Here is an 11,544-nt window from a genome sequence, read left to right as displayed (position 1 = left end):
AAGCAGCCACAGGGGCAGAAATGAGTGGGAAAGGCAAATCTGACCCCAACACAGATCATTGAGCACACCACCTTTAGTCTGTACTGTTCAAACAGTGATCAGATTGGCAACTTTTTTTTTTTCCCCACAGTGCTACTTCCGGTTTATTGGAGATAAGAGTTTCACGGATTTTCCTGCCCGGGCTGGCTTTGAACCAGGAACCTCAGATCTCAGCCTCCTGAGTAGCTAGGATGACAGGTGTGAGCCACTGGCATCTGGGTCTTACGGAGGGCAAGAAGAATGGTCTAGCCAGTTGGATGGTAATTCATTGCCTGGCTAAGGAGTGAGTTGGTAATTTCCTGGAGCCTACTATTCTCTCCAACATTCTCAAAGCTGCAGGAGCCGTTTCCCACTTCAGCCCAGCCAAGCCCCAAAAACCTTGGATCTTGTCACTAGAGTGTCGCTAGGACTAATGGTGACACTGGGAAATGATGACTCAAAAAGAGCCTCATGAGCTCTGACAAGATAGCCAGTCACCAGTGGCTCACACCTTTCATCCTAGCAACTGAGGAGGCTGAGATCTGAGGCTTGTGGTTCAAAGCCAGCCCAGGCAGGAAAGTCTATGAGATGCATCTCCAGTTAGCCACCAAAAGCCAGAAGTGGAGCTGTGGCTCAAATGGTTAATAAGAGTGCTGGCTTTGAGCACAAAAAAGCTCAGGGTAGCACCCAGGCCCTGAGTTCAAGCTCCAGGACTGGTGCACACACAGAAGCCTGGCAGGAGAGATCCACAGTCCTTGCTTCTGAGTGACATGTGGCCTGTGTGACCACTTTTGTACCCCTCTTTGGCTGTCCATACTTCCCTGGGCTTCATGTGAGGAGCAGGAATAGATGGACGGACAGACGGGCTATGGGGGCAAGCTGGCTCAGCACTTGCTGTGGGTTGAGTGGCCCGCACAGGAAGTGCCCACGCTTCACTCAGGGAGGCGGGGAGGGCTTGCTGAGGAAGGAAGTCACACTTCAACCTGCTAGGGTAGCACTCAAGCCTCACCCACCCACAGGTTCAGGGGACCAACAGGGCTCAGCTGGAGACAGGTTCAGACCACACATTCCAGCTATGTGAAAAGCGAGGACGAGGTGGTATGATATTTTCTCTCTTCCCTGGACAGGTTACAGCAAATAAGATGAAGGAGTAGGGCCGGTAGTTCTGAGATCCTCTCAGATGACAATTCTCACCATCAGCTCTGGTAGACCACAGCTGATGGCTGAGTTAAGCTGGGAAAATTCACCTCAATTTTGTGAGGGGGTGGGGAGGGTCCTTGGGGCTTGAACTCTGGGCCAGGGCGCTGTCCCTGAGCTCTTCAGCTCAAGGCGAGCGATCTATCTCTTGAGCCACAGTATCACTTCTGGTGGTTCATTGGAGATACAAGTCTCACAGACGTTCCTGCCCAGGCTGGCTTTGAACCATGATCCTCAGATCTCAACCTCTTGAGCAGCTAGGATGACAGGCATGAGCCACCAGCATCTGGCTCACTTGCAGCTTTTTGGCGGTACATTGGAGCTACCAGTACCTGCTTACCGCAACTGTAAACTAGGAGTAAGGGACAGTCAGATAAAGCTGAGGTTGTGAAGGTGTCTTGTAATCCACCACTTCTAAGCTACAGTCAGTCCTAGCTTGTGGCCAGCTAAATCTATAGTTGTTGTTATTGTTTTTGCCAGTCCCGGGCCTTGAACTCAGAGCTGCTTTGGCTCAAGGCTAGCACTCTTACCACTTGAGCCACAGCACCACTTCACTTTTGGCTTTTTCTGTTTTATGGGGTACAGTGGACTCAAACCCAGGGCTTCACACATGTAGGCAAGCACTCTACCACTAAGCCACATTGCCAGCATCTTGAGGAGCTAAGAAGAATCCACTGGAAAGCCACAAGAAATAGCAGCTAGCTCCTTAGCCATGTTGTACAAGCAATTCACAGTTCACACGAGCTCTTCTGCAGGGCAGACTTTAATAGACAATGGGGAGGGCTGGGCTAGGGAGAAGCAAGGAGCTACAAGGCCAGGCTAGAGACAAGGTATGCACTCCATACCCACCAACTGGAAGTACCTCTCCTTTTTGTTCCCCACAGCTTTTCACTAGGGCCTGTGCTCTATCCTGTGGAAGAGCAGGACCGGAACTGATTCTCAGGAACTACCTTCAAGATGGCTATGAAGCCATCTTGGCATCTATGGCTCACACCTGTCATCCTAGCTACTCAGGAGGCTGAGAGCTGAGGATCACATAGTTCCAAGCCAGCTGGAGCAGGAAACGGTGAGACTCTTATACTCCAGGAAACTATTTAATCCAGAAGTGGCGCTGTGGCTCAAGTGGTAGAGCGCTCACCTTGAGCCAAAGAAGCTCAGGGACAGCGCCCAGGCCCCGAGTTCAAGCCCCAGGACTGGCAAAAATAAGAGTCTCTCCTCGACCAGAGGAGACGCTTAGACTGTTCCTACTCTTCCATTTCTGACTTGTACCCCCAAGGAGGGCTGAGGTGGAAGCCAACAACAGAATGTGTCTGTGGCCAACCGTGGAGAAGTTCTGGAACACAGAAGTCTGCATCCTCATGGGCCACGGCCCCCTTGGCTCTGGCTGTGTAAGGGAATCACGAACACAGAGATGTCATCATAGGACACCCCTGGGGCACTGCCGTCTGTCCCCTGTGTGCTCAGGATCAGCTTTTGGGCCAACTCCGAGAACCTGCAAAGACCATCCTGCAGATGTACGCAGCTGGACACTTCGGGGAAAGTTCCCCAAAAAATGCACTCCCCACTACAGGCCCAGCGAGCAATAAGACGGGGAGACCACAAGCTAGGTTTATAGAAATCAATCTAAACCCCGAGGATATCTGGGTTTTTCAGTTGATGGTGGCAGTGGTGGTGGTCACGGGGTTTGAACTCAGGGCCTGGAAGTTGTCCCTGAGCTCTTTTGCTCAAAGCTAGTACTCTTATTTTTTTGTTGGTCCTGGGGCTTGAACTCTTGGCCTGGGCGCTGCCCCTCAGCTCTTCAGCTCAAGGCGAGCGCTCTACCACTTGAGCCATAGCACCACTTCCGGTTTTCTGGTGGTTCGTTGGAGATTAAGAGTCTCACGGAAACAGGCTGACTTTGAACCACGATCCTCAGAGCAGAGTTACAGACATGAGCCACCAGCACCCAGCTATATGATTCTTTGATATTTGTTGCTGGCATCAACCCCCAGCAGCTGCAATACCTGTGTGGATCTTCACGATTCCCGGGGAGAAAGCTCCGGACCAGCCGTGCCACCTGCTCATTGGACAGGACATCCCAGAGCCCGTCGGTTGCCATGACAACCACATCCTCCTCCTGCAAGGCCAGCTGGTCCATATCCAGCACGGTCACCTGCAAGTGAAACCTGAGAATCCCCTTTTTGCTCCCTTCCCCAAGCTTGTAGATTCTGAGCAGGTGGACCACCTTGGGGCCTCCTCCATCTCTCCTTACCTGTGGGATGGAGAGCAAGAATGGCTTGAGCTGGATGTTTGTGTCCAGGACTCTAAGCTGATGGTCTCCGAGACCTCGGGAGACAGCCAGCGTTCCCAGTAACCTTGCCTGATGACAAGGGAAGGGGACCAGTGGATGGATGGTTCCATGACTGCTCAAGTGCCAGCCCTTGACACTGCTAAGTCATTCTTGGGAATCCAGGCACTTACCTGCCTACCCTGCCCGTGAATCAGTGGGTACTTGAGATCGGCTTTCTCCACACGCTTATAGCTCCTATCAAAAGTAAACACAGGGGGACTGGGAAGGTGGCTCAGTGGTAGAGTGCTTATCCAGCATGCATGAGGCCCTGAGTTCGATTCCTCAGCACCACATAAGCAGCAAAAGCCAGAAGTGGCGCCGTGGCTCAAGTGGTAGAGCGCTCGCCTTGAGCTGAAGAGCACCCAGGCCCCAGAGTTCAAGCCCCACGATCGACCAGAAATACAAAAGTAAATGGAAACATCAGCCCAAGTTGAAGAGGATCGCTCCAAGCCCAGCTGTGGATCCTCTCCGTCCCCACCCTGTCCAAACAACACCCCCCCATCCTGTCCCACTCACCACCCACTCATGTGGTGATCTCTGAACAAAACCTTCTGCCCCAAGTCATCGCCTTTCAGCCGCCGTGGGAACTCCAGGCGGGTAAATTCACCAGCCAGAAGCTCAGGGTAGACCAAGGCCTAAAGTAGAAGGACGATGCTCAGGTCAGGTTCCTCCTTGGCAAGGGGGGCGGGGGGAGGGTCTCTTATGGTTCTGGATTCTAGGAGTTGAAGAGCCCAATGGTCTCCCCCTAAGAGATCCTACCAGCTGCTGGATCCTCTGCCGTTCGGTCTCAGGAGTGAACTCAAAGCTCAGGGGCCGGACCTCATCCTTCCTTACCAAGATGGCCCTAGATAGGATTGAAGAGAAGGAGGGAGGAGATAGGGCAAACTCCTAAAACCATGGCCACTCTTCCACCAACCACCAGGAGCCTGTTCTAGCGGTGCTGATCCCCTGCTCAAAACCCTCCATGACTGCCGGGCGCCGATGGCTCACGCCGGTCATCCTAGCTACTCAGGGAGGCTGAGATCTGAGGATCACAGTTCAAAGCCAGCCCAGGCAGAAAAATCCCCATGAGACTCTGATGTCCAGTGAACCACTTTAAAACCGGAAGTAGATCTGTGGCTCAAGTGGTAGAGCGCTTAGCCTTGAGCAAAAGAGCTCAGGGACACCATCCAGGCCCTGAGTTCAAGCCCTACAACTGACCCTCAAAAAAGAGTCTCACCAATTTTCTTGCCCAGGGTGGCTTTGAACCAGAATTCTCAGATCTCAGCCTCCCGTGTAAGTGGTTAGGATGGCAGGCGTGAGCCACCGGCACCTGACACATTTCCCATCTCTAATTCCACCGTTCAACCATCTTTTCCTAGTTCCCCACTGCCTCTGGGACCCTCACCACTGCCTGACTTCCTCCCCACACACACACACCCTGTCCACCCTCCATGGGTTCACTCACCTGCTATCCCCAGCATTGGCCACATACAGCTTTCCCTGTAGAGACACAGCCACCAGCGCCGTGCAGCCGCCCACCTGACCTGAGACCTCCAGCTCCCTTCCGATCACCTCATCCTGGAGCAAAACAAAGCCGTGTCAGCTGCCCATACCACACCACACACCATTGCCTCCCATCCCCACACTATAGATCTCTTCCTGCAGCAAGCCTGCCTGCAGACCCAGCCACGACCCAGAAACCTAGACAAAGGAAGTGCCACTCAAAGCAGAGGAAGAGAAACCAGCTTCCCAAGTCCCCTCCCTGCAACCGAGAGCTAAAGCATGCTCAGTGAATGGACGGATGTAGATAGGGAGCAGTTAGCTCATAGGGAGAAGTAAATGATGATAGTGTGATGGCTAATAATGATCCAACCAACCCAATTTTGCTTTCCCAGTCCCAAGCCACTGATTGGGGTGACAGGTACGGCCTGGCATTGGTGGCTCACACCTGTCATCCTAGCTACTCAGGAGGCTGAGATCGGAAGATCACAGTTCAAAGCCAGCCCGGGGAAAGAAAGTCCTTGAGACTCTTATCTCCAATGAACCACCAGGAAACGGGAAGTGGTTGTGGCTCCAGTGGTAGAGCGCTATAGCCTTGAGCAAAGGAGCCCAGGCCCCTTGCCTGGTGCTGGTGACTCATGCCTGTCATCCTAGCTACTCAGGAGGCTAAGATCTAAGGATCGAGGTTCAAAGCCACCCCAAGCAGGTAAATCCATGAAACTCTGATCTCCAATGAGCCACCAGAAAACCGGAAGTGGTGCTGTGGCTCAAGTGGTAGAGTTGAAGAGCTCAGAGACAGCGCTCAGGCCCAGAGTTCAAGCCCCATGACTGACAAAAACAAAAAGATTCCAGGCCCCAAGTTCAAGCCCAAGGACAAGCAAAAAAAAAACGGGGGGGGGGGGGAGGGAATGATCTGCTTCCTCAGATGACTGGAGGAAGGGGTGGTGGGGGTACCATACTCACACATTCCTGGAAAGCGCTCTCCAGAGCCCCAATCACCAAATCTTCTGCCCTGATCCCCTTCTCCTCCACAAACTGGGGGTCACTGGGGCAGACGCAGCGGCCGCTAAGGTGCATGGGTGGCTGAGGAGTCAGCAGACCTTCAACCACAGCCTCCAGCTGCCGGCGCAGGCAGGAATGTAGGGTGTTGGCAGCCAGAATGGCGGCTGCAGGGCCGCCATGTCCATCAAACAGTGCCCAGTAATGACCAGTCAGGAGCTGCACAAGAAGAACTCCATGTCAGCTTTAAACCTATCTTTGCGCCGGCCGTGGTGGCTCACGCCTGTCATCCTAGCTACTCAGGAAGCTGAGATCTGAGGATCAAAGCCAATCCAGGCAAGAAAGTCCGTGAGACTCTGATCTCCAATGAACCACTCAGAAAACCGGAAGTGGCTTGTGGCCCAAGTGGTAAAGCATTTGCCTTGAGCAGAAGAGCTGAGGGAAAGCGCCCAGGCCCAGAGTTCAAGCCCCACAACCGGCAAAAATGAAAAAAGAAAAAGAAAGAGGGAGGGAGAGGGAAAGAGAAAGAGAAAGGGCATCAGGTTCGATTCACCTCCTCTGGGCACAGCATCAGCCATTCTTGGTCTTCTGACTCCAGCTCACAGCGCCGAATGCACAGCTTGCCACAGGAAGCTTGATCCTCATTAAACTCTGACTTCTCTGCATTGATGATTCTGAGGCCGGGTTGGGGGTGGGGGGGGGGTAGGAAAGGGGAAGGGGAAGGGATGGGATTCATCTATGTCCTTATAGGCACGGGATGCCCCTCTCCCACCCAGCCAGGTCAACAGCTAGAGTGATGTTCACACACACACACACACACACACACACACATTCCAGATGTCAAAGACAGAGCCCAGTCCCTCTGGGACCCAAATGCTAACTCAGAGCGAGGAGTTACAGGGTGGCCAGGCCAGAACTGCTTTTTCCTGTCTTCTTCCTCAACTGCTTTGTAGAAGGCCAACCCCAGGATGAGATAGGGAGGGGGTAATCTCACAAACTCCCCGTTCCTCCTAGCTACTCAGGAAGCTGAGATCTGACTGAGGATCCTGGTTCAAAGCCAGCCTAGACAGACTCTTATCTCCACTAAATTACAACAACAACAAAGTTGGAATGGAGTTATGGCTCAAGTGGTAGAGCGCTTGCCTTGAGCTGAAGAGCTGAGGGACAGCGCCCAGGCCCAGAGTTCAAGGCCCACGACTGAGAAAAAAGAAAAGAAAAAGAAAAAGAAAGAAAGAAAGGCTGGCAGGCAGGCAGGCCTGTCAGGAGTTTCAAGGTGAACACGATTTCTAGGTCAGCCCAGAGCCCCGGGTTGGAGCAGGTGGAAGCCAGGACCCGGAACATTGGGGTGGGGTGAGGGGAGGGAATGATCAGGACCACAGGGGGGCAGAGAAATTAGGGGTGCAGTGGGGGATCAGGGGTACAGGAGGTGGGGTATCAGAGGGTATGGGGGCACAGGGGATGGGGGAAGGGGGATCAGGAGTGAGGGATGATCAGGGGCACTGGGGGGAATCAGGGCCTGAGGGGGGATCAGGGGCATGGGGTAGGATCAGGGGGTAGAGGAGAGATGGGGGGGAGATCAGGGCAGGGGGGATCACTCGCGGGGGGGGGGGGGGAATCTCGCGGGATGGATCGCGCGGGGGATCGCAGGGGGGGGGATCGCAAGGGGAGAGTGATCGCGGGGGGGGGGGGGATCGCGGGGAGGATCGCGCGGGGGGGGGGATCGCGGGGATCGTGCGGGGGGGGGATCGCGGAGGGATCACGCGAGGGAGATCACGCGGGGGATCGCGGGGGGGATCGCGCGGGGGGATCGCGGAGGGATCGCGGGGGGATCGCGGGGGGATCGCGCGGGGGGATCGCGGAGGGATCGCGGGGGGGATCGCGCGGGGGAATCGCGGGGGGGATCGCGCGGGGGGATCGCGGGGGGGGATCGCGGGGAGAGGATCGCGAGGGAGATCACGCGGGGGAGGATCGCGCGGGGGGATCGCGGAGGGATCGCGGGGGGGGGATCGCGCGGGGGGATCGCGGGGAGAGGATCGCGAGGGAGATCACGCGGGGGGATCGCGCGGGAGGATCGCGCGGGGGGATCGCGCGGGCGGGGCAGCGCGGACACTCACTCGGCGTAGCCCGCGTTCCAGGGCAGCGCGCGGCCCCGCGCGGGGCTGCGCACGGGCCGGGCCTCGGGGCGGCGGGAGGAGGCGTCGGCCGGGCCGGGGCCGGGGCCGGGGCCGCGCAGGAAGCGGGGCCGGCGGTAGGGCACGGGGCTGGCGCGCGGCCCCGGCGGCCGCGGCGAGGGCAGCGCCGCGCCCGGCAGGAAGCGGCGCCGGAACCAGGCGGCCGACATGGCGCGGGGGCCGGGCGGGGGGCGCGGGGAGCCGGAGGGAGGAGGAGGAGGAAGCGGCGGCCGGCGCGGGGCGGGGCGGGGCGGGGCCGCACCCCCCCCCCCCGCACTCCCCATCCCCACCCCCCCACCCCCATCCCCACCCCCCCACCCCGCACCCCCATCCCCACCCCGCACCCCATCCCCACCCCCCACCCCGCACCCCCATCCCCACCCCGCACCCCATCCCCACCCCCCACCCCGCACCCCCCATCCCCACCCCGCCCCGCACCCCCATCCCCACCCCCCCACCCCGCACCCCATCCCCACCCCACCACCCCGCCCCGCACCCCCCACCCCGCACCCCTCATCCCCACCCCCCACCCCGCACCCCCATCCCCACCCCCCCATCCCCACCCCCCCACCCCGCCCCGCACCCCCATCCCCACCCCGCACCCCATCCCCACCCCCCCACCCCGCACCCCCCATCCCCACCCCCCGCCCCCCAGAGCCTCAAGTCCCTGCACCCCCCCCTTCACCCCCCCACTTCCCACACCCCCCCCAGTGTCACCCCCAGCACTGGGTCAGTCAGGGAGCCGTGGAAGGGGCAGTGGCCTCTCCCCCTCCCCCCCCCCGGGGTGGGGGGTTGTGCAAGGGGAAGATAGGACAGGATGTCCCTTCCAGGCCTCTGGCACCCACATCTTGGGTAACAAGGTGTCCCCCCATTCCCCCCCCTCCCTGTCCACCTCCCTCCCCCCCCAGGCCTCTGTTTCCCCCTCACTCTCCACCAAGGAGTGACCCCCTCCCCATCTTGAGAGGGGGGTCCTGATGCCTTGTCCTGGCAGGGTGTGAATGCCCCATGGATAGAAAGAGCTTACTGGGCACTGTTTGTTTTTTTTGGTGGTTCATTGGAGATCAGAGTCTCACCCACGTTCCTGCCCCAGGCTTGGTTTTGAACTGTGATCCTTAGATCTCAGCCTCCTGAGTAGCTAGGATGACAGGTGTGGAGCCACCAGCGCTCAACTATGAGATTTGGGAGTGGGGGGGAGAACCAAAGTTCGGACCTGGGAAATAAAGAATGAGCTGCAGCCAGGCACCCATGGCTCACGCCTGTCATCCCAGCTACTCAGGAGGCTGAGATCTGAGGATCACGGTTCAAAACCAAGTGGGGCGGAACATCTGTGAGACTCTGATCTCCAATGAACCACCAGAAAAACAGAAGTGGCGCTGTGGCTCAAGTGGTAGAGTGCTCGCCTTGAGCTGAAGAGCTGAGAGGCAGCGCCCAGGCCCAGAGATCAAGCCCCACCACCAATAAAAAAGAAATAAAGAATGGGCTACAAGACCAGGGATGGTTTGACTCCTGGCTCACTTTCAGCAGCAGCAATGTCCCTCTTCACGTCCACACCTGTGGCTCTTCCGTCAGTGTTATGTTCCATTGCAAGATGACTTCCATTTCATAATGGAGCGCTCTCACCCATAAAAGGGAAGTTGGTGATGGTTCTCTTACTCCCATTATGACTGTAGCTGACTCGAAAACTACCCACTCCTACTCTTCCCCTTTCCTCCTCCAAGAAACCAACTCAAAGTCTCTCACACCCTACAGGTCACTGCCCCAGGGATTATATGAAGAGCCCCTATCTTTACCTGAGGCCCACGCCCATACCAGTTAGGCCCCACTTTCTTCAAATATCTGTGACACAACTCCTGGTCTGCTAGTAGCTCACATCTGTAATCCTAGTGGCTCAGCAGGCTGAGATCTGAGGATCATGGTTCAAAATCAGCCCAGGGAAGGAAAGTCTGTGAGACTTTTATCTCCAATAAACCACCAGAAAACTGGAAGTGGGTCCATAGTTCAAAGTGGTACAGCATAAACCTTGAGTGGAAAAGCTCGGGATCAGCACCAAGGCCCTCAGTTCAAACCTCAAGACTGACAAAAGCAGGGCTGGAGGCGTGACCCAAGTGGTAGAGCACCAGCTGAGCAAGCAGGAGAGTCTGAGTAGCCCAGTACCCTCCACCCCCCAAATCGAAGTCTTGTTAGATGATGCCTGATCTAGCTAATAGATAAAAGAGTCAAAACTCAGAGAAAGTTTTCTTCTAAGAAAACCAGTGCTGAGACTCCATATATTGAATTGTCTGTCCTTTTTTTTTTTTTGGTCAGTCATGGGGCTTGAACTCAGGGCCTGGGCACTGTCCCTCAGCTCTTCAGCTCAAGATGAGCGCTCTACCACTTGAGCCACAGCGCCAGTTCCAGCTTTTTCTGCTGAGGAATTAAACTCAGGGGCTCATGCATGCAAGGCAAGCACTCTACCACTGAGCCGCCTTCCCAGGTCCTGTATATCACCTTTAAAACAACAATAATTGAGGGTAAAAAAATAAATAAAAAGACTTTCTCAGGTGGGCACTGATGGTCCACACCTGTCATCCTAGCAACTCAGGAGGCTGAGATCTAAGGATAGAGGTTCAAAGCCAGCCTGGGCAGGAAAGACTATGAGACTCTTATCTCCAAAGAACCATCACCAAAGAAAAAGGATTTGGAGTGTGGCTTAGTGATAGAGTGCTCACTTAGCAGGCTTGAAACCCTGGGTTTGATTCCTCAATACCACATACACAGAAAATGTTGGGAGTGGCACTGTGGCTCAAGTAGAGTGCCAGTCTTGAGCAAAGGCCTGGACCCTGAGTTCAAGTCCCAAGATTGGAGGAGGAGAAGGAGGAGGAGGAGGAAGAGAAATAAAAATAAATAAGGCCAGAAGTGGATGCTAGCCTTGAGCAAAGGCCCAGGACCTGAGTTCAAGCCCCAGGACTGGAAAAAAGGAGACAGAGGAGGAGAACTGGAGGAGGAAGAGCAGGAGTAGAAGAAGAAATAATAAATAAGGCCAGAAGTGGATGCTAGCCTGTGCAAAAAAAAAAAAAAAAAAAAAAAAAAGCTCAGACGCAGAGCCCAGGCCTTGAGTTCAAACCCCAGGACTGTCACCAATAAAAATAAAAAGACAGACACACAGACACACAGATTCCCCCCTCCCTCCCCACCCCCTTTTTTCCCCCCCTGTCACAAACTGGGGTGCATCTGACAAACCCATCTAGGGGAAGGGTACACAGTCTCCCCCCCCCTCACAGGGACCTGGAGCTCACCAAACACCAGGAGGAGGAGGAGGAAGTGGGGCGCACTGAGGCCCGAGGATTGCCCAGGGCACACCCCCCTCCT

At 56.1% G+C, this 11,544-nt stretch overlaps 1 protein-coding gene across 2 annotated transcripts; it reads right to left on the bottom strand.

The window, feature by feature from the left end:
* Positions 1-1,962: 1,962 nt before the first annotated feature.
* Positions 1,963-11,515, bottom strand: LOC138815964 (protein phosphatase 1M). Of its 2 annotated transcripts, none has more exons than XM_070005384.1 (10): positions 11,472-11,515; positions 6,579-6,699; positions 5,990-6,244; positions 4,992-5,104; positions 4,304-4,388; positions 4,061-4,179; positions 3,676-3,739; positions 3,467-3,574; positions 3,219-3,367; positions 1,963-2,707 (listed from the first exon to the last, which is right to left on the bottom strand). In XM_070005384.1, the coding sequence occupies exons 2-10, from the start codon at positions 6,594-6,596 to the stop codon at positions 2,572-2,574; spliced, it is 1,047 nt and encodes a 348-aa protein (XP_069861485.1). In that variant the 5' UTR covers positions 6,597-6,699; positions 11,472-11,515; the 3' UTR covers positions 1,963-2,571. The 2 variants fall into 2 exon arrangements, with proteins under 2 accessions (XP_069861485.1, XP_069861484.1); XM_070005383.1 differs by lacking the exon at positions 11,472-11,515 and adding an exon at positions 8,140-8,366.
* Between the last annotated feature and the right edge of the window lie 29 nt (positions 11,516-11,544).

Source organism: Dipodomys merriami, unplaced genomic scaffold (genome assembly GCF_024711535.1).
Source record: "Dipodomys merriami isolate MVZ:Mamm:240054 unplaced genomic scaffold, mDipMer1.0.p SCAF_68, whole genome shotgun sequence".
NCBI lineage: Eukaryota > Metazoa > Chordata > Mammalia > Rodentia > Heteromyidae > Dipodomys > Dipodomys merriami.
Note: the sequence above shows the minus strand (reverse complement) of the source record. Positions and strands in the feature narration are given on the sequence as shown.